Raw genomic sequence first — 21177 nt, 5'->3', positions numbered from 1 at the left:
TTCCATGTGTAGGCAGAGGGAGACAGTCTCTGCCCCTGCAGGTGGGCAGGCAGCTGGCTTTGTCACGGACAAAGGCCACAGCACAGCCAGAGGTCAGTGCGCCTCAGTGCACTTTACTCCCACTCTGAGTAAAGCCTCAGGAACTGCAGTGCTGCTGGGGGCACGGGGGACAAGGAGAGGCCGGCGCGGAGCCTAACTTCTGACAGAGACGCCATTACACATTGAGTCTGCAAGTGCAATGATCCCTGATAAGGAAACTCTAGTGTGGACAGTCCACCTGGATAGCTGAAAGCACAGACCACACATATCTCCTGCACTAAAGCAGAAGAGCACTGATTCTACTGGAAGCTAAAACCCTGAGTGAGTGTACTGCTTTTCTCCCTCACTGCCTGCGTGCTTTCTGCTCAGCCTACCAGCCAACAAATACCGTCCAGTAGCAAGGACAAAACCAGGGGCTGGAATAATTCACACATGTAAGTCATCCATCTCCCCAAACCAGTGGGTGTCTATAGGCAGGGTTTACACAGACCTTCAGTACCCAGATGTTAGTTCTACCATAAAGTGTTTCCTAGCCTTGCAGAGAGAACTAAACTCTCAATTTCTAAACACATCATCTGTGCTTCTCACCTAGTACCACAAGCTCTTGGGCACTTCCTCAGAACGTGCCCTGGTTATCACCCGAGGCATGGACCAAGCAAGCCCACGGTTTATAACCCTTTGTGTCTCTGGCAGGGCCCTGACATGATGCCTTGTGTACGGTAAGCATTCCCTCAATACTCCTGGCATGGGTGAACAGATAAATGGGTGAATCATGTTAGTGGTTGTACAGGATCAGGAAGAACAGAACTCTGGGCCCTCAGAGGACACAGCTCTTTTCCTGTCTGCACAGGCAGCATCTATAACTCATTCAAAGTCGGGACTCTTTCCTTCAATCATGCCTGGCACAAAACCTCTAATATGCTGCTGTGTCCCAGCTTAGAGGCGAGGTGAGGGTTCATTTCCCAGCCGTGCTTCTGTGCCCACGATACTGAGGGAGATGTTCCACCCTGGGCCCTGACCCACTGGTGGATGGGCTCTCCCCAGCAGTGGCCTCAGCTCTGTGGTTTCCATATGTGGCACTCGCCTGGGAACCTTCGTTCAGAGGGTGCCTCAAAGCACGTTTCCCTGCCTGGCAGCACCTCCTGCCCTCCCGCCCCCCCTCCTGGCACATTTTCAACCAACACAGAACTTCAGACCAGAAATCTTTTCATGAATAATGGTATAAACATGTTCTCTGTGTTAAAACTGGGAAGTGAATGGCCCAGGGCGACTGAGGCACAGAACAGGCTGATGCTGGCACCACCAGCTTTGGGATGTCTCAGGGGCCGTGCTAACACTGCACACAACCGCAAGGGCAGACATTCGCTTACAGGAGTCACGCCCTGCGAGCTGAGCTTAGGAGATGAGATGCTGGAGGTTCCATTTCTAATATTAGCACCAGGTGTAACTTTAGTAGCTGTAACCTATTCCATTTCCTGGTCTCTAAGTCTAAATGACTTCAAGCAGGCAGGTGTGTCTGGTTTCCACAGGCCTCTAGAAAAGGAGACACTGAATGGAATAAAATGCGTCAAGTAGGAGATTTTTAATTACAGCAACAGCACTTATTATTACTCTGACATTCTCCTTCTGCCCCTAGGAGTCACAAGTATCTAGGGACCGTCATTTCCAGGGTCTGTATTTGAAAGCAGCCTGAGGACAGCAGCCCACATGTTCATGGTCATGAACGGCCACTAGCAAGTTTAGAGTGCTCTCTGGAATGCCGGTTTCTCTTAGGAATATCACAAGCAGAGCATGAGGAACAACGCACCACTTAGAAGGTGGGGTTGAGGCAATAGCAGGTTGCGGACTTAGAAGAGAAAAGAAAGGAGCAGAACTCGCTCTTGCGGCAGCAGACTTGGCTCACTGTCTCCCACAGCAGCCAGCCACAGCAATGATGGACAAGGCCATTCCGGCTAGAACTGGCCTCTCTAGTAAGGCTATGGGCCAGCTGGCGGCACCCACGTATTATTTGGCACGTTCACACTGCTGGCCCAACCCAGGCAGCCCATTCAGGTACCAACACCCCAGCAGCAAGCCTGGCAGACAGCTCCAACCTCTGCGGCCATACTGCACTCCACTGGGGCCCCCCATAACCCGCTCTGTGAATTCTGGCCAGTTATATGACCTCCGGGTCTCTGTCTTGTCACCTGTAAATGGAGGATACCAATGACACCTACCTTGTAGGGTGATTGTGAGGATGAGGTGAGTTAGTACAGGTAAGGGTTAAGAGCAGTGCCTACCTTATCATGCTACCCTCAAGAAACAGCAGGTGACAAATAGGGTACAAACATGAGATTTATAATATTTTAAGTAGTGGTAGTGTTGAGGAAAAACTACAGCAGGAAGGAGAACAGGCAGGGGGTGGGGTGGGGAGGGGTAGTAATCTGAGATGAGGAAAGCCTCTCTGAGAAACAGACTTTTGAGAAACCTCTGGAAGGGAGGGGCAGAGGGAGCACTGGAGCATCCAGACCAGTGGTCATCAGCCTGGTCACTACCGCCCACTAGTGGGTGCTCCAGCTTTCATGGTGGGCGGTAGCGGAGCAACCAAAGTATAAATTAAAAGATAGATTTAACTATAGTAAGTTGTTTTATAAAAATTTATTCTGCCAAACATAACGAAAATCCGACATAAAGTACTTGGTAAGTAATTATTATTATATGCTTTAACTTGCTGTACTCTGCTTTATAAATTTTATAAAGTAAAGTTACTTTCCTACTTTATAAATCACCATTACTGTGGAACCAGTGGGCAGTTAGAAAATTTTACTACTAACAGAGACAGAAAAGTGGGCGGTAGGTATAAAAAGGTTGACTACCCCTGCTCTAGAGGCAGAGCATTCCAGGCTGGCAGTGGGACTGAGCTGGCAGGACAAAGAAAGGGAGGCCAGGTGGGCTGGAGCGGAGGGAAGGAGGCAACAGAAGAAAGAAATGAGGTCAGAGAGGAAACTTCACAAGAAGCTCACCTATGAACAGGACTTCTGGCTCAAGCAGCGTTACTCGCTGCCACCATCCACCTGCCTGCAGAGTGCACACTGACCTGCTCCTGGTGATGACACCGGATCCGCAGCAGCTGGGCGCTGTGCTCCTCCTGAAGCCGCGTCATCTCTGCCTGGAACTGTAGCTGCAGCCGCCCCTGTAGGTCCTGGAGCTCGGCCCGCTGCTGCCAGCTCAGCTTCCTCACCTCATCTTCAAACCGCCTCTCCAGCTCCTCCTTTTCCTTCTGCAGCTTCTCACACTTGGCTGCATTGAAGGCTGGAGACAGAACAGCAGCTTTGTAAAAACTGGGGAGGAAGTACCCAAAGGCCTGAACTTCCAAGGGTAGGGCATCAAAGTTAACGTCACAAGCCGGGGAAGACCCTCTTGCTTTAGAAGAGCCTCAGTTTGTAAAGGGCTTTCCCTTCTACCACAGTGAATATCGAGGGGAAGCCCATGGCCACCTGCTGCTCAGAGAAAGAGCAGCAAAGGCAAAGTGGGGTTTTCTGACCGCCAGCCCCACGGTCCTGCAGCTAGAGCAGGGCTCCTGTGAGGGCCCATGGACCACAGGCACCAAAAGTACCAGGCATCTGTTCAGCAGACACTTTCCTAGGTGCACGCTGGGTGGCTCAGAGCCCTGGGGCAGCAGCCCAGGACAGAAACATTTCACAAGGTCCTCGGTGACACCCCTGCCTGGGATTGAGACCTGTGCCATTCTGGGAGCTGGGCCTGGGCAGGGGAGGCACCAGGCCGAAGGCAGTTCTCTGCAGACTGAAATGCTCCACTGGACAGTGGCAGAGAAAGTCCGCACTTCCTGTCAGGGGAAGAGGCTGTCCAGTAACCATACAATACCCCATGCATAGGCACACCACCCTGTTCCTGTCCTGGTTTGCTTTCCAAGCCGCCAGCAGGGGATGAGCCAATGACAGCAGCCTGCTGACCCACCTAAGTCCCTGTGCCTCCCTGGGAGGAGAGAAGCATCTCAATAACCTGCGAGGTTTGGTCCATGATGCTGCTGCCACACACGCGGCCCAGATGGCCAGGCGCAGGCACACATCATTCACGGTCCACAGATGGTGCTGCCATGCCCTTGCTCTGTGCATGTGCTGGGGAGACACCACTCACTTTAAAATCGAGTGAGCAGGTATATGGGATGGCTCATGATAATCTACACCCAAGGGCTGCTTGGTCCCCATCAGAAATATACATGCAAGGTAGTTCAATAGCCTTGGAAACCCCTGATCAGAAGCCTGCCCTAATGAAGAGCTAATTCAGGGCCTTCTTTATCATATTCAGCTCTAAAAGAGTTTGTTAATTAGCATGAAGGAAGTTTCAAAGTATTTTCCCCCTGGTTAGATGAGTCATGGGTTGGCTGGCTAGGTACCTTGCCCTAGGGGTACAGTAGAGCAGTCTAGCACTGTCCCCAGTGGCCTCTTTGGTCAATTGTCCTAGTGCCCCATGTCCCATGCTTGCATGGGTGATTCTGGTGCATAGTTTGGTGAAGTTTTAGCAGGATCAAGCACTGTAATCAGGGTGAAATGAGGGCAGAGTAGCAGGCACTGTCCACTCACCCCCAGGGTCAGCAATAAGAGGAGGCACTCTCTACAGAGAATTTCAGAGCCATAATAACCACATGAACTTGAAAACCCCTCTGCCACTTTGTGCCAGCAAGTCTAAAGAATATTGGTGGAAAATACTCCTCAATACTGATAGATATGTAAATTCCAAACTGCCCTCTTGATGTTCCGCTTATCTGTCAGACCTAATCCTTACTGGACTATTGCCCCTGAGACAAAGGAATTCCAAAAAGCTGAGAAGCCACCCCAAGGAGGGGCTCCAGACATACCAGGACTTTTGATTCAACACCCACATGCTCAAATCCCTCCAAGGAGGAGCATTCCGGACATATCAGGACTTTTGCCTCAGTATCCCCTCAGGCTCTCCCAAACACTATATAACTCACCCCTAGTCTGTAACCGGTGCTCTTCTCCCCAGAGAAGTGCCCGGCAGGGTTCCTTTCTTCCTTCCAATAAAGCCTGTTACTCTGGTCTTTTGGACTCCCATGGATTCCAACATTTGGTGCTGAAACCGGGACAGGGCATAACTGCCTGGACGATCCCTCTTTGCCGTCTAAACTTACAACCAGGGAAGCAATGGGCAGCGGCAGCTCGTCCTGGGCTTACTCCCTGATTCTGTTTGGATGTGTAATTGTAGGTTGATTGGCTGGCAGTCTAACCCTGTCCTGAACCCCTTTTGGACCAGAAAGTAAGGAGTTTCTCCCTTCCCCTTCCCCAGTTGGCCTCTAAGTTTTTCTATAAAAACACCCCTTCCTGCCCTGGCTGGTTGGCTCAGTGGTAGAGCGTCGGCCTGGCGTGCAAAAGTCCCGGGTTCGATTCCCGGCCAGGGCACACAGGAGAAGCGCCCATCTGCTTCTCCACCCTCCCCCTCTCCTTCCTCTCTGTCTCTCTCTTCCCCTCCCACAGCTGAGGCTCCATTGGAGCGGGGATGGCCCGGGCGCTGGGGATGGCTCCTTGGCCTCTGCCCCAGGTGCTAGAGTGGCTCTGGTCGCAACAGAGCGACGCCCCAGAGGGGCAGAGCGTTGCCCCCTGGTGGGCGTGCCAGGCGGATCCCGGTCGGACACATGCGGGAGTCTGTCTGATTGTCTCTCCCCATTTCCAGCTTCAGAAAAATACAAACAAAACAAAACAAAACAAAACACCCCTTCCTGATTGGACGGTTTTCTCTGATACGCCTCACGTTTTGAGGGGTTTGACTTTCAGTCTCAGTGGACTGCACGGAAGACTAGGCGCCTAGCCAAACCTCTCCACTCTCTCGGACTTCTCATCCTCGGAGCTCCCTGACAGGTGGTGACGACCTCTATCAGGGATGACTCCCCCACACGGAGATTCTCTCCTCTTGGGACAGTGACAAAAGGTGGGGATGCCCCCTCTTGCTCACCTGTCTCCACTATGGGCTCTTCAGAGTCTAAGCCTTCCGACCAGTCCCCTCTAGGATGTCTCATAAAAAACCTCACCAAACTCGGTCTCTCAGACCTCAAACCGAAGAAATTAATCTTCTTCTGTAACACGGCATGGCCTCAGTACAGACTATACAATCACTCCCATTGGCCTGAAAATGGGACATTTGATTACAATATCCTAAGAGATCTTGAAAATTTCTGCCACTGGACGGGGAGGGCATCAGAAATTCCTTATGTGTAGGCTTTCTTCTCCCTTCTCTTTTGTCCTTAATTTCTGTTCTACACGCAGGCCATTTTTGGCCAAAGAAACCTCACCTTGTTCACCTGTAATACCACACTCTCTTTCCCCTCTCCTGCTGGCCAGGGCCCCCTCCCTTCTCCACAGTGTTCTTAGACCCCTCCTCCCTCCTTACAGATGGACAGCTCTGTCCCTTTTTCTTCTTTGACCCATTCTCCCACCCCACCGGCTCCGGCTGTCTTTTTTTTTCTTCTTCAACGCATCCTTACCCCTCCTCAGAGACTGACTGTGCCTTCCAATACCCCTCGCCCTCTTCCCTCTCCTCAGAACTCTAAATCCTTTTGACTCCTCTGACCATGTGGCACCACACCAATATTTGCACCTTCTCCTCCTCCTCCTCCTGCAGATTCTGACCCTCCTTCTTTCCATCCAGCTGCTCACACTGTCCATCCGTCTGCTTTCTCTCCTCCTCCCCTCTATGCTGGCAACTCCCTGCCATCTCAAAAAAACTTAAAAAACAGAATTGTATATTAAACTATGTGAGTAAGTAATCCGTCTTGTCTCTTTGTTTGTCAGAAAATATCTCTAGTATAATTTGAGTTGGAACAAGTAAAGTGCGCTCATTTAAATTTCTTAATTCATAATATGTGAAGTCTTTGTTTAATGTGTAACAGTGTCTGTTTCTAAGGCCTTAAACCAATAATTACCCACCTCTTAAACCAGGTTTACTCATCCCCACGGACTCTCCCTGCAATACCCCCACCCTTTCTGTTTGAAAACTTTCAGGGGCTTATCACCTCGTACAAGCCTTACACCTAATCAATGAGGCAGTAATTCTCCTCCATCCAGTGGTCTCTAATCTCTACAAGTTACTGTCACACATTTTCTCAAATACCACTCACTTCAGGGTTCTAGACCTCAAGAATGCCTTCTTTACCATTCCTCTACAGTCTACACCCTGAATCATTTACTTTCTGTTTACCTTTACCTGGACACTAATGCAGCCCAGCACTGTCTTACCCCAGGGGTTCAGAAACAGCCCACACCTGTTTCGGCAGGCACTAGCTCAGGAGTTAACAGCATGCAACCTCAAAACTAGTACTCTCTCACAATATGTAAATAACCTACTCCTCTGCAGCCCCTCCCTGCCTACCTCAAGGAGACACACCGCCACCCTTCTTAACTTCCTCGCTATGAAGTGATATAGTGTCTTCTCCGCTAAGGCTCAACTTCATTCTCAGTCTCTAGTCTATCTAGGCATCGCCTTAACCCCCACCACCTGAAGTCTCACCCTAGATCAAACTCAGACCCTCCACAGTCTCCAACCACCTACCACCACAGATCAAATCTTTTCTTTTCTCAGTCTAATAGGCTTCTGTAAACACTGAATTCCCAATTTTGCTCTTAGTCAAGCCCCTCAGTGAGATTTTCTGAGCATGGCTTTTAAGGTCTATAATGACTAAGGAATTAACAGAAAAGGCAAATAAGGTCCAAAAGAAGTCAGGAAATACCAGCTTTTGGCTCCAGCACCCTAAAGGGCTTCATAGAATTCCATCAGGGCCCTACTTCAAGAATGAATAGAAAGGTCATTGAACTGAAGCCTGCCAGGCTTCCTGGCTCTATCAAGGGACACACCTCTGCTGTGGAAAGAGAGACATGAGAAGGTAAGCTGCCCCCTTGCTCCATGGAGGGAGGGTTCAGTCTCTTCTAGCCCTGCTCCAGCTACCTGTGACCTGACCTTGCCCAGCGTGCTGAGAATTGCCACTGAAGGCCCAAGGACATCGTTCAGGAGCCTAAGGTATTTCTTCCAAATAGCAGATAATCTAATCTCATTTCTTGTGAACACAAGGGCCATCTACCATGCCTCCCTTGAATATTTAAGTTTTATTTATCCCTCAAAGATCTCTACTGTGGGTATTGACAGTCTGAGTTTGTTACTTTATTTAATGTATAGCATCTCCTTTGTTCCTCTTATCTCAATGCCCTATGCCTATTATAGTCTGGGACCTACTGCTAATTCCAGCTAGAAGCAGTAGTTACTAGGACTTAAACTCTAACTGCAAAGTGTAGAAATGTAACCACCCTTTCCCTAAGTACTTGCAGAATTTATAGGTTACTCAGCAAACTGTTCAAAGACTGTCCAAGAGACACTTCCAGCATTACATCACCAAAGGACTGACTTTCACATGGACAGGTCCACACATCATGATCCCGACAACTCCCACTGCTGCTAAATAGAAAAACGGCATGCCTTACTCCAATCACAAACCTGAAGCTGGTTGGTCTACATATGGCAAATATATTAAATAACTAAGGACTCTTTTAGTCAGGCTTTGGGAAAAGGGAAACTAGGATAAAAAGAAAGTCAGCTTGATTGTCACTAGAGGTTAAAATTTTTAAAATCAAGAGTTCTGACTAGAAAGGAATTGTATGGTTTTGATAATAGAAGGTATAAGGTATGGAAATACTTTTGAAAGAAAAAGGAAAAGCAAGTTGTTATGAAGGCCAGTTATTTCTGGATAAGAAAGTGCATGAAAGCTGAAGGTTTATGTAAGTTGTAGAAGGTTTGTGCAGGTTGTAGGAGATTTGTACTGAGAAAAAAGAATTTGTACAGTCAGAAAACTGATTTTCAAAGAATGTTTAATCAGTCACCCTAGCTAACAATCCTCTACTCTCCCCACTTATTGGGACAACTCTTTCCTCCACCCTGACCATCTGGAGCTCAGAAACAGAGAAACGAAACCGACTCTTTGTCCTTCTATTTTTTTATTCACCTCTCAACCTGCCTCATCCAATCAAAGGCTTTCTACTTGTGTGGGACCAACACCTATATGTGTCTCCTTACTAATTGGACAGAAACCTGTACCCTAATCTATCTCACCCCAAATATCAACCTAATCCCACCCCATGAGCCTCTTTAAATTCCTAATACACTACCTGTCAATCTAAAAACCAAAAGAGCTATACAGGTAATTTCTTGTTGCTTTAGGAAGCCTAGCGAATTTGTATACATGGAATCAGTGGTTTCACACAAACTGGGTGTCTTGACTATTGCCTTTCATTAGCCCACTCACTCTCCTATTTATTTTTCTAACTTTTAGACCCTGCCTCTTACATTTGTTCACTAGGTTCTTACAGAACCGCATGCAGACCTTCGCCAATCAGAAAATTGAAAAAATCTACCTAACCCTACAAACCAACCCTGAAACCTGCCCTTGTGAAACAGAAAAATCTGAAACCCTATATCAGCAAACCTCCTAAATCCTATCTTTCAACCCCTACAGGTCCCCTAACCCTAAAGCTCTCCTGTATTCTCGAAGAACTAGGAGAATGAATAACATTCACCTCTTAACACTTCTCAGTCTTTTTACCCTTCACATAGTAAGGGGACAAGACCGCTGGGTCTTCTTGGCCAAAGAAGAGCCTACAAACGGACATGAAACATTTCTTTTAGCTCAAACTAACTGCTCTCTCCAGGGCTGCCAGGAAAAATATCTCTAACTCTTTACCATGGAAAAACTTTCACCCCCGCTATACAACCCTCCTTATCTCTGCATTCCTGATCTCCAAATACTTGCCTCTTTCTTTATTAAGTTCCTACAGGCTGGAATGAGAGAAATCTCTAGGATTACCTATAATCAAATGCTCCTACACTTTTATTCTCCAATACCCCAAGGAGAACTTCACAAGGGAAATATCAAATAGGTAGGGATGACAGCAGGAAGAAGCTGCCCCTCAGCCTGAGAAGTTCCCTCCTGAATGTTCTCCAAACACTCTTCCTTTTTAACCACACATATTCATTCCTTCTAAAAAACTTACACCAACAGGTTTCCTGTGTCTTAAAATCTCCACATGTCCTCCCACTCGAGGGGAATCAGACCAGCATGTCTCATGAGGCTCATCCAGGAGACCATGTATCACCATGTCACTCTGTTCACTTGGCACTAGCAGCAAGCAACTAACAATTATTACCTCGCAAAATTTTTTTACTTCCTCACTCAGGTTTTCAGAGACATCGCCTGGTTCAGACCTTACAGCATGGAAATTGACGGCCTCCTTAGCTGGATGAGGGACTTGGCTTGGCATGGTTCCCTTCTTGAGTTCTCTCCAGAAGAAGCAATAATTTTCCAATTTTTTCTCCTCTTTCTCCTCATCACCCCTTAACATAAATTATAAAATTAATAACTGCCTTTCTTTTATATGTAACCACAAAGTTGAGAAATGATAGATATGTAAATTCCAAACTGCCCTCTTGATGTTCCGCTTATCTGTCAGACCTCACTCTTACTGGACTATTGCCCCTGAGACAAAGGAATTCCAAAAAGCTGAAAAGCCACCCCAAGGAGGGGCTCTGGACATACCAGGACTTTTAATTCAACACCCACATGCTCCAAGCCCCCAAGGAGGAGCATTCCGGACATACCAGGACTTTTGCCTCAGTATCCCCTCAGGCTCTCCCAAACACTATATAAATCGCCCCTAGTCTGTAACCAGTGCTCTTCTCCCCAGAGAAGTGCCCGGCAGGGTTCCTTTCTTCCTTTCAATAAAGCCTGTTACTCTGGTCTTTCGGACTCCCATGGATTCCAACAAATACCTGACTGGTGGTAGCACAGTGGACAGAGCATTGACCTGGGAAGCTAAAGTCCCAGGTTCCAAACACCAAGGTCGCTGACTTGAGAGCAGGCTCACCAGCTTGAATGTGGGATCATAGACATGATCTAAAGGTTGCTGGCTTGAAGCTCAAGGTTGCTGGCTTGAGCAAGGGGGTCACTGGCTTGGTGGAAACCCCCTGGTCAAGGCATGTATGAGAAGCAATCAATGAACAACTAAGTTGCTGCAACTATGAGTTGATGCTTCTCATCTCCTTTCCTCTCTCTCTCTCTCTCTCTCTCTCTCTCTCTCTCTCTCTCTCTCACTAAAAAAAAAATGCCCCTCAAAAGTCATTTGTTGGTCTGTTTAAACAATTGCTACAGTAACTGTTAAGGTTTTTAACAATAATTTTTGTATTTAAAAAATCACAGAGAGAAGTTAGGTACTGTTGTAAAGTAGCTAAATCCACAATTCCGCAGGTGTTCGTAGAGGCACGTAGTCCAAATAAGTTTTTGAAAAGTTTATTAAAGGAGGAAATTTATTAAATATGCCGGCTGCATATGGCTGACACAGGACACAGATCCAAATTGTGCAGACCCTAAAAATAGTTCAGGGGCTGTTTAATACTCCTAATTATACATGGGATGGGAGAAAGCCTGACATCACAGCATAAGTTTACACCTTTTGTTTAGATATACATACATTAACTATATACTTTCAGGAGGGGAGGGGTAGTTTCCATAGGGACAAATACCTGTAAATGGTTCATCAGCATAAAAAAAAGATTTTAATTTAATCTTTTTCTTCCTGTACCTGGCTAGCTATTCACCCTTCCCCCATAGGTATGTGGGAAGGTCAGAGAATCCAAGTCTCCTTCCTCTTTTGCATTTACAACACAATGCCATCAGCCATCTTAGTTTTGATGCTAATCACACAAGCATAGAAATCACACTTACAAAATCTTTCTGCACACTTAGCTCAAATTAATAAAATGTTCTTTAAACTTCCTAAAATATTAATATTAATTCTGTAGATTTTGGCACTTTATAACAGTACAAGGACATTATTGTGCAAATGACTTTTTCATTATTGTGCAAATGTACAAATGACCCCTAGACCAGGGGTCCCCAAACTAAGGCCTAAGGGCCATATGCGGCCCCCTGAGGCCATTTATCCTCCTCCACCGCACTTCCGGAAGGGGCACCTCTTTTATTGGTGGTCAGTGAGAGGAGCATAGTTCCCACTGAAATACTGGTCAGTTTGTTGATTTAAATTTACTTGTTCTTTATTTTAAATATTGTATTTGTTCCCATTTTGTTTTTTTACTTTAAAATAAGGTATGTGCAGTGTGCATAGGGATTTGTTCATAGTTTTTTTATAGTCCGGCCCTCCAACGGTCTGAGGGACAGTGAACTGGCCCCCTGTGTAAAATGTTTGGGGACCCCTGCCCTAGACTGTTTGAGAATGAGATGCTTACTGCTGTCCCATCAACCCCAGATGACTTATATATATTTCCTACCAACAAGGACCTTCTCCTACTGAGGAAGAAAGTCCCCCCCACCCTTGAACCAAGAAGTTTCAAGGACATTTTATGTTTTAGGCCAAGCATTCAGAGAGTTTTTGTAAAGATGATTTTTATACCTGTGTGTGATTTACAATGAGGGCTAGCCAACACCAGCTAAAGATGGCTGATAAAGTCACAGATTGCATTTCTGCTTAGAAAGGGCTATTATATTGCTAATGGAGAGGTTTTTGTACTAGAAAGTTTGAAAGCAAGGAGGAAGGCAACATCAGATCTTTCTCCTCCTTGTCCCATTCACTGGGGAGGAAGATAAGCAATAAAGAATGTAGAAGGGAAGAGAGATCTGAGTAGACCTTTCCTTTCAGTTTTTAAGACCTTAATGGGCGATTTACAAACAGTTATCCTCTGACATCACCTAAGCGCCCTCCCATGGCTGAAATCATGTGATTGATGTGTGTCTCTCTAGACAAAGGGATCATGAGATCCATGTATGTGAACCTGTGTTCTGTAAAGGGTATATAAGATATAAGAAATCTAATTTCGGGGAGCACATGTCTTTGAAGCCACAAGCTCCTCATGCTCCGCTGGCTTTTTAATAAATTCTCTTTTCCTCTTATAAAGTTATCTGAGTGTCCTCCACTGGGTCGCTTTCCTGCAACACTAGGAACCACAATAGTCATTGTTAATCCTAATCCGGAGGGACCCGAAACATTGAAGACACGAACAAGGTCCGTCAATTATACACCAAAGCTTTATTGTCTAGCTTGGCCAAGCAGCGGGAACTCCAACAGGAATCTGAGGGAGAGCGCGCGGGCCCTTTGTTCTACTTAGTTTTTATAGTTTTGTAAGTGGGAAGTACAGAAGCAAAAATTGTAATTAGGAGCCCCTTACCACTATTGGTTATAGTCATATGTCCTTTAACATGATAGGACCATGTTCAATTTGCGAGCCATACATCCTTTTGGAGAAAACAAAATTTACAAATCAACACATTGGTAGAAAGATGTCTCTTTACATATTAAAAGGCTTTCCTATATTATCTAGTGTTTATCTGCTATTTCTCTGTCTAGAGTCACACATGTTAAACCACACGCATTAACATAGGAGAGGTAGTTTCTGTGGGGACAAATGTCCGCAAATGGCTCATTGCTATAAGAAAAGGTTTATTTTGGCTTTTCTCTTCCTGCACCTGGCTAGCCATTCACCCCTTTCCCCACAGGTGTGGTGGAATGTCAGAGAATCCATGTTTTCCTTCCCTTTGCATTTACAATACAATGCCAAGGGCCATCCTGGTTATGCCAATCACACAGTACAGAGACTATTCTCACAATTTCTCTGTACACCTTAACCCAAATTAATAAAATGTTCTCCAAGCCTCTTAAAATATTAATATTAATTCTGTAGCTTTTGGTACTTTACAACACCTGCGGGTGAAGTGGCTCAGTGGCTCCTCAGTCATCACAGTCAGGGAGTCACCAGTGATCCCACACCACCACCCAATGCTCAGATCCATTTAAGGCTCACCAACTATCCCAACAGTGTCTTTTTGAGAAAAGTGACCCAGTTCTGAACCACAAGTGGCATATAGCTATCCTGTTTTCTTACTCTCCTTTTGTCTGGGATAGGTCCTCAGCTTCTTCTTGACTTTCAGGTCCAGGACACTTTTAAAGATGACAGGCCAGTCAGTTGATAGAATGTATCTCAATTTTGTGTGTCTGTTTCCTCATGATTAGATTTAGATCATGCACATTTGGCAGAAATGTCACAAAAATGAGGTTCTGTGTGCTCTTCTCATCTGATATTAATAAACTTGCATTACAAATGGTCCAACTTGGGTATCACATATGTTAGGTCTACCTCTGAATATAGATATTATTGTCACACCTTTTAGGTGAGGGACAGAGTGCTGGGAGTGCACTGGGCTTCCCACCACAAGTAGTATAACAGCATTTTTGCTGGTTTGTTAATATGAACATGACTAGCAGAGTCGGGCTGAGGCTTTCTGGTACCTGGTAGTGGGGTCGTGGTGGCAGAGGTCAGCCTCATCCCCTACCTCTGACTACTGGAGGCTACACACCCTAAAAAAGATCCCAACAGTAACTAATGGCTGATGTGACTCAGGCCTGGTGGCAGGGGTGTGGAATGCCTGATTCCAGGAGTTCTGACCTACAGGCTTTAGGAAGTTCCAGCTTTTCCCAAAGACCATCCTACTAGGGAAAGTTACCATGGATTTTACCATGTACTAGGTAGGAAATAATGCTACCAGAATCCAAAGGCTAGTTAAGAGATATAGAGAGAAGTGCGTCTGAGTGTGTGTGTGTGTGTGTGTGTGTGTGTGTGTGTATACTGTATCCAGCCACACTTTGTTATGGCTCAGTCTGGTGAAATGGAAAAGAAAGAAAAGAGAAAGTGCATGTTTCTAATATGTTTAATTTCACAATGCTGTGGGTGTATAATATTTTTTGTTGTTCCATTGTCTGTGCATAGAGATTGTCTGGTTTGCCGAGTCTAAAACACGCAATGTAATTGTCCATGTGAGAAGCAGTCCATGTCTAGATCTAAACTGCACAATTCTAAAGATTGGCCCTGAGCTTTGTTGATAGTGATTGCAAATGCCAATCAAATTGGGAATTGCAATTTCCTAAATTGAAATGGCATATCCGTTGGAATCATAGGAATGCAAGGAATGAGGACATCTTCACCTTTGAAAGGTCCTGTCAAGATTGTTGCTTCTACAATGTTGCTCATTAATTTTTTTTTTACAGGGACAGAGAGTCAGAGAGAGGGATAGACAGGGACAGACAGACAGGAATGGAGAGATGAGAAGAATCAATCATTAGTTTTTTATTGTGCATTGCGACACCTTAGTTGTTCATTGATTGCTTTCTCATATGTGCCTTGACCGTGGGCCTTCAGCAGACCGAGTAACCCCTTGCTCGAGCCAGCGACCTTGGGTCCAAGCTGGTGAGCTTTTGCTCAAATCAGATGAGCCCGTGCTCAAGCTGGCGACCTCGGGGTCTCGAACCTGGGTCCTCCGTATTCCAGTTCGACGCTATATCCACTGTGCCACTGCCTGGTCAGGTGCTCATTAATCTTTTTACTGTAAGCTGCATGCCGTTGCAAAGCTTTGGCTGGTTGATATTTCGCAACATGATAATCGGCATGCCAATTTTCAATTGCATTATGTGCGGTGGCACCCCTGGGAGATCGAGTGAATTCAAAAATTCTGTTGGATAATTAACCGCTTCATCTGCTTCCACAACAGTGTCGACGAACTTGTATGTGACTGCCTCACTTTGAATGTTAGACTGAATAATATTGTTAAGTTCATAGACGTGTTTGTTCTTGGCCGCAAAAATAGCTCATTCACTCAGCCAATTGTGATTCTTATAATTGGTTTGAATATTGGGAAATACTTTTTCAACCAATTCTTCTTTTGACGTCACTAAATTGCAGAAGTTATGAGGCAATGAAATTCGTCTTGAGGTCAGATCAACCGGCACCGTTCCGTTCCCAATTTCCAGCAATTGATGTGAGAATATCTCAGCTGATCGATCATTTTACAGCTGGACATGCATATTTGTAGTTAATTTTAATGTCTTTACGTGTTGCCACAAAATAGAGTATTTCAGGCAAGCATTTATTTCATCCCCTGATGTCAGTCAAGGAATTAATTACAGGTAATGTTTCCCTGAAATCTCCTACAAGCAATATTAATGCACTCCCAAATGGTCTAATGTTTCCATGCAGATCTTGCAATGATCGATCAAGAGCCTCGAGCGATTTTTTGTGCACCATTGTGCATTCATCCCAAACAATAAGTTTGCATTTCTGCAATACTTTTCCCATGCCGGATGCTTTGGAAATGTTGCACGTGGGAGTTTCAATGAATTGCATGTTCAATGGCAACTTCAAAGCAGAACGAGCAGTTCTTCCACCTGGTAGCAGTGTCGCAGCTATTCCGGACTACGCAAGAGCTAAGGCTGTGTCATTTTGGGATGAATTCCTGCCAGAATCAATCTAATTAGGAACGTTTTACCAGTTCCTCCTGGCACATCTAAGAAGAGGATTTCTCCAACCCTGTTATTGACAGTTTGCATTATTTGATCGTAAATGCCTTTTTGCTCAAGCATTAGCTTAGGAATGTTTGATTGCACATACTACAAAAGATCACCAGTGTTGTAATTTTGTTCACGAAAATAATAAACTATACTCACGAAATGAATGCTATGGTAAATGACACAGCTCAATTCCAAAGCAATGTCACATGAAATAATTAAATAAAAATAAAAATAAATCGAAATCGGCCCTGGCCGGTTGGCTCAGTGGTAGAGCATTGGACTGACGTGCAGGAGTCCTGGGTTCGATTCCCGGCCAGGGCACACAGGAGAAGCACCCATTTGCTTCTCCAACTCTCCCCCTCTCCTTCCTCTCTGTCTCTCTTTTCCCCTCCCGCAGCCAAGGCTCCATTGGAGCGAAGTTGGCCTGGGCACTGAGGATGGCTCCATGGCCTCTGCCTCAGGTGCTAGAGTGGCTCTGGTTGCAGCAGAGCGACACCCCAGAAGGGCAGAGCATCGCCCCCTGGTGGGCGTGCCGGGTGGATCCTGGTCGGGTGCATGCGGGAGTCTGTCTAACTGCCTCCCCATTTCCAACTTCAGAAAAATACAAAAAAATAAAAATAAAAATAAATTGAAATCTATGAAAATTCAATTTAACAATGCAATCGGAAACACTGAAATGGAATCGTAAAATTGGAAATTTGGAAATTGTAAATGGATTGTAAATCGAAAACATTGAAATGGAATCGTAAAATATTTAGTATAGCATGTGTTGCTTTTACGTCCAACAAGATGGCACTGTTTTTCAAAAAAGAGCATATTTTTACCTGTCACAGGTGTGACATCTATATAATAGTAGGTATATAAAAACACACGAATATTCTAATGCAACGTTGTGTCAAAATTTCAAAGCAATTGGTAAAGAACTTTTGGAGATTTAAGATTTTGAACAAATGAACATTTACATTTTTATTTATATAGATATATATCACAATATGGGCTTATCCTGAGTTGACTGAGTTTTAATAGAACAAAGACCATGGGAATGCCCACTAAAAATAATGATTGTTGGACAAAGTCAAATTGAGGCAAATAGAGGAGTAAAAATTTTGCTTATTTGGGAGATGGCAGAAAGTCACCCTGTAGACAGCAGCGGACATCCCAGGTGACAACGGGGAGCTCAGGTAATGGGCTCCAGGGCAGTTTCTGGGTGTATAGGGCCTCTTCAGAGGGTGGCTTTGTTTTTTGTAATTTGGGTTAACTAACTTCAGAGTGATCTTTGCCCCATGTACCATGCTCTGGTGATTGGGATCAGAAGAAAGCAATGGCAACAAAATGTTTGCTAGTGTTTCAAACAGGCCAGCAATGCAGTGCCCAGTGTGGAGCTGCAAGTGACCAAGAAACACGAGAGCAGATGGTCAGCATCATTCCTGATAAAACATGCAAATTGAAGCAAATTATATATATTTTTTAATCTAAAAGACTGATAAAAGTGAATATTCTGATAATACAGGAAAAGTATGAGGAGATGAACATTCAATGGACTATTAGTGGGAACACAGTTGATAACCTGCTTTGAAGTGCACAATATCTTTAAAAATTTAACTGATAAGGGATGGTAGTGGTGGAGGGGACAGCTAACCAGTCCAGGGTTCCGTTCTGGAGGGTGATGATAATGTTCTAGAATAGATTGTAAAGATAGGTACACAACTCTGTGGATATAACAAGAACTACTGAAGCTTGACCAGGTGGTGGCACAGTGGATAGAGTGCCAGTCTAGGACACAGAAGACCCAGGATCAAAACTCCAAGGTCGCTGGCTTGAGCACAGGCTCACCAGATCGATGCTGGGGTCACCGGCTTGAGATTGGGATCATAGACATGACCTTATGGTCACTGATATGAGCCCAAAGGCTTGAGCTAGGGGTTACTTGGTCTGCTGTAGCCCCTCACTCCTGGTTAAGGCACATATGAGAACACAATCAATGAACAACTAAGGAGCTGCAATGAAGAATTGATGCTTCTCATCCCTCTCCCTTCCTGTATGTCTGTCCCTATCTGTCCCTCTTTCTGACTCTCTGTCTCTGTCAAAAAAACAAACAAACAAAAAACAAAAACAAAACCACTGAGGTGTACACTTTAATGGGTAAACTGTATATACTACATAAGTTATATCTTACAGTTTTTCCAAAAAGGAAATAAGAACATGACAGGGAAAATGCCTTAAAGGGAATCTTAAATGTTTTTATAGAAGGAAAGCTCATCTTATGATTTAAAAGTCTGCATGACAATGGTGAAAATATATAATGGCAAAATAAAACACAAAAAGCCAACCTCTATGCTGTTTACACACACACACACACACACACACACACACACACACACACACACACACACACACAAATATAGATACATTCTAATGGAACCTAAGATGGAATAAAACAGATAAAAAGGTTTTAAAATGAATAAAAACAAGTCAGTTACATTGGAGAAAAAAGTAAATCAGTGATTTTCAACCTTTTTATTTACACTTGGGGACCAGTGAAAATAAGAGAATTTTTGGGGGGACCGCTAAGGCAGAAATCACCCTAAGCATAAGCAAATTTGACTAAGATTATTGGGTCTGTAATCTTTTTTATTTTATTTTTTTTAATTCAGTGAGAGGAAAGGAGGCAGAGACAGACTACTGCATGTGCTCTGACCAAGATCCACCCAGCAAGTCCACTGGGGGCAATGCTCTGCCCATCTGGGTGTCGCTCCATTGCTCAGCAACTGAGCTCTTCCTTGTGCCTGAGGCAGAGGCCATGGAGTCATCCTCAGCACTTGGGGCCAACTCACTCCAATGGGGGTGGGGAGACGGAGAGAAAGAGAGAGAGAGAGAAGTGAGAGGGGAAAGGGTGGAGAAGCAGGTGGTCGCTCCTCCTGTATGCCCTGACCGGGAATTGAACCCAGGACATCCACATGCCAGGCTGACGCTCCACCACTGAGCCAACCAGCCAGGGCCTGGGTTTATAATTTTCATACAAACTCAGGGTAGTTAACTCTTTTGTGGACTGGCATGAAATTTCTAGTGGACCATCCTGTAGACTGCCAGTTGAAAACCACTGAATTAATGCCAAAACATAAATGACATAGGTTTTAACCTAACAGTTTCATAAATCACCCTGATTATAAGCAAAAAAAATTTGGTCAAAGATTACTACAGTGTGGTTTGCCTTAAGAGAAATATTGGGGAACTAGTTAAATCAATGATAATGAATCCAATATACAGGGTGGGCAAAAGTAGGTTTACAGTTATAATACAAATAAATAATATAGGAATAAACTGTGTTTGCATACTCACAACTATAACCTACTTTTATCCCACCCCATACATATAGGACAAATCCTATATACAACAGGATATAGGCAACCAGTAAAAAGAAATAAGGTAAATCTTTTTGTGCTATCATGGAATGATATCTATAATACATTACTGAACAAGAAAGGCAAGATGCAGAAATAGTAAGCTTCCATAGTTTTATTCATAATAGAAATGTATCTATATTTCTGTCTCTCTTCCCTCAGAAGATAGTGTGCTTCAGTTACAGGACTCACTGCCCAGCAAACACTGTGCTATTGTTGGTTTGCATGTTTTATGAGTAAAAGCAATTTATAAATTACTGTCCTAATGAAGGAGAAGATAGGATTTGAAAAGGTTCTGGTATCTGGTGGCCAGCGATGCAATGACTCTTCTATCTTACCTGTGATTCTATTTATGTTATGATGAGCCATGGGCCTGGCACTACCAGGGGGCTCAGAGACCAAAGGTTTTTATCCTCAAGCTGCCCCTGAATGCACTCCGCCTTTAATAAATCAGGAGCAGAGTAGACTCAGCTTTGCTGTCTGTAAGGTGTTAAAGTAATGCCTTTTTTCACACATAGCTCCAATCTCCAAATCCCAATGGCTATTATGTTATGAGAGAGGTGATGCTTATCTCATCTGATTAGCACACCGTTGTGAGCTGGGCCTGCAGAGGCTGCTAGGGGAGAGGAGGGGGGGGGCAGGGAAGAGCTCCAGCAGTGTAGTCCCTGAAGAAGGAAATGCCCTCTCGCCTCTGGGAAGTCTTCAGACACGTACCTCTTCAGGCATTTCTCAGACAGAGATTAATGGAGACCAATTTAATATTAGATAACACCTGGGGTCTTACTTTCATTCTTTCTTTACTTCTATTTATGCTAAAACATTTGGTACTTTATCATGAGAGGCCAACAACACAGTAATAAATTCCTAGACCCCAAGATGCTGAGAAAATAATTTCTAAAGCAACAGGAATGTGATTTGCCAAGAAAATATATCACTTTTAATTCACAAGCATAAGTCTGAAAAGCAAAAGCAGAATTAAAGTCTAATTGTTTAGTAATTGAGCGTGTGTGTGTGTGTGTGTGTGTGTGTGTATAGCTATAGTGTGTGCATATGATGTGAAAATACCTAGAATATTATTACAGCTGTACTCAGGACATCCTCAGACGTGTACAACATAAAGATTCCAATCCACCAACCAGTGAGTATAAAGCACAAGGATGCAGTGTGGTCCTTAGGACAACGGCAGACAATAATTACTGTGGAGCCCGTTGTAAAACAGGCCTAATTTCAACCACAGATCAGAAGTGAGAGGAGGGAAATAACTTAGTGAGTAAGATCAAGTTTCTTTAAATAGACAACCCAAATGTCTGGTGAATAAGTGTAATTTTTTTATT

At 44.7% G+C, this 21177-nt stretch overlaps 1 protein-coding gene across 5 annotated transcripts in view; it reads right to left on the bottom strand.

Annotated features, from left to right (window-relative positions):
* The window catches only part of MTUS2 (microtubule associated scaffold protein 2), a 771916-nt gene that overhangs the window by 24901 nt on the left and 725838 nt on the right, over nucleotides 1-21177 (bottom strand). For all 5 annotated transcript variants that reach the window (XM_066369276.1, XM_066369278.1, XM_066369279.1 and 2 more), the window contains one exon: nucleotides 3116-3330. In XM_066369276.1, the coding sequence (XP_066225373.1) occupies nucleotides 3116-3330 (215 nt within the window). The remainder of the gene's footprint in view (nucleotides 1-3115; nucleotides 3331-21177) is intronic.

Source organism: Saccopteryx leptura, chromosome 2, assembly GCF_036850995.1.
Source record: "Saccopteryx leptura isolate mSacLep1 chromosome 2, mSacLep1_pri_phased_curated, whole genome shotgun sequence".
In the NCBI taxonomy this organism is placed as follows: Eukaryota; Metazoa; Chordata; class Mammalia; order Chiroptera; family Emballonuridae; genus Saccopteryx; species Saccopteryx leptura.
Note: the sequence above shows the minus strand (reverse complement) of the source record. Positions and strands in the feature narration are given on the sequence as shown.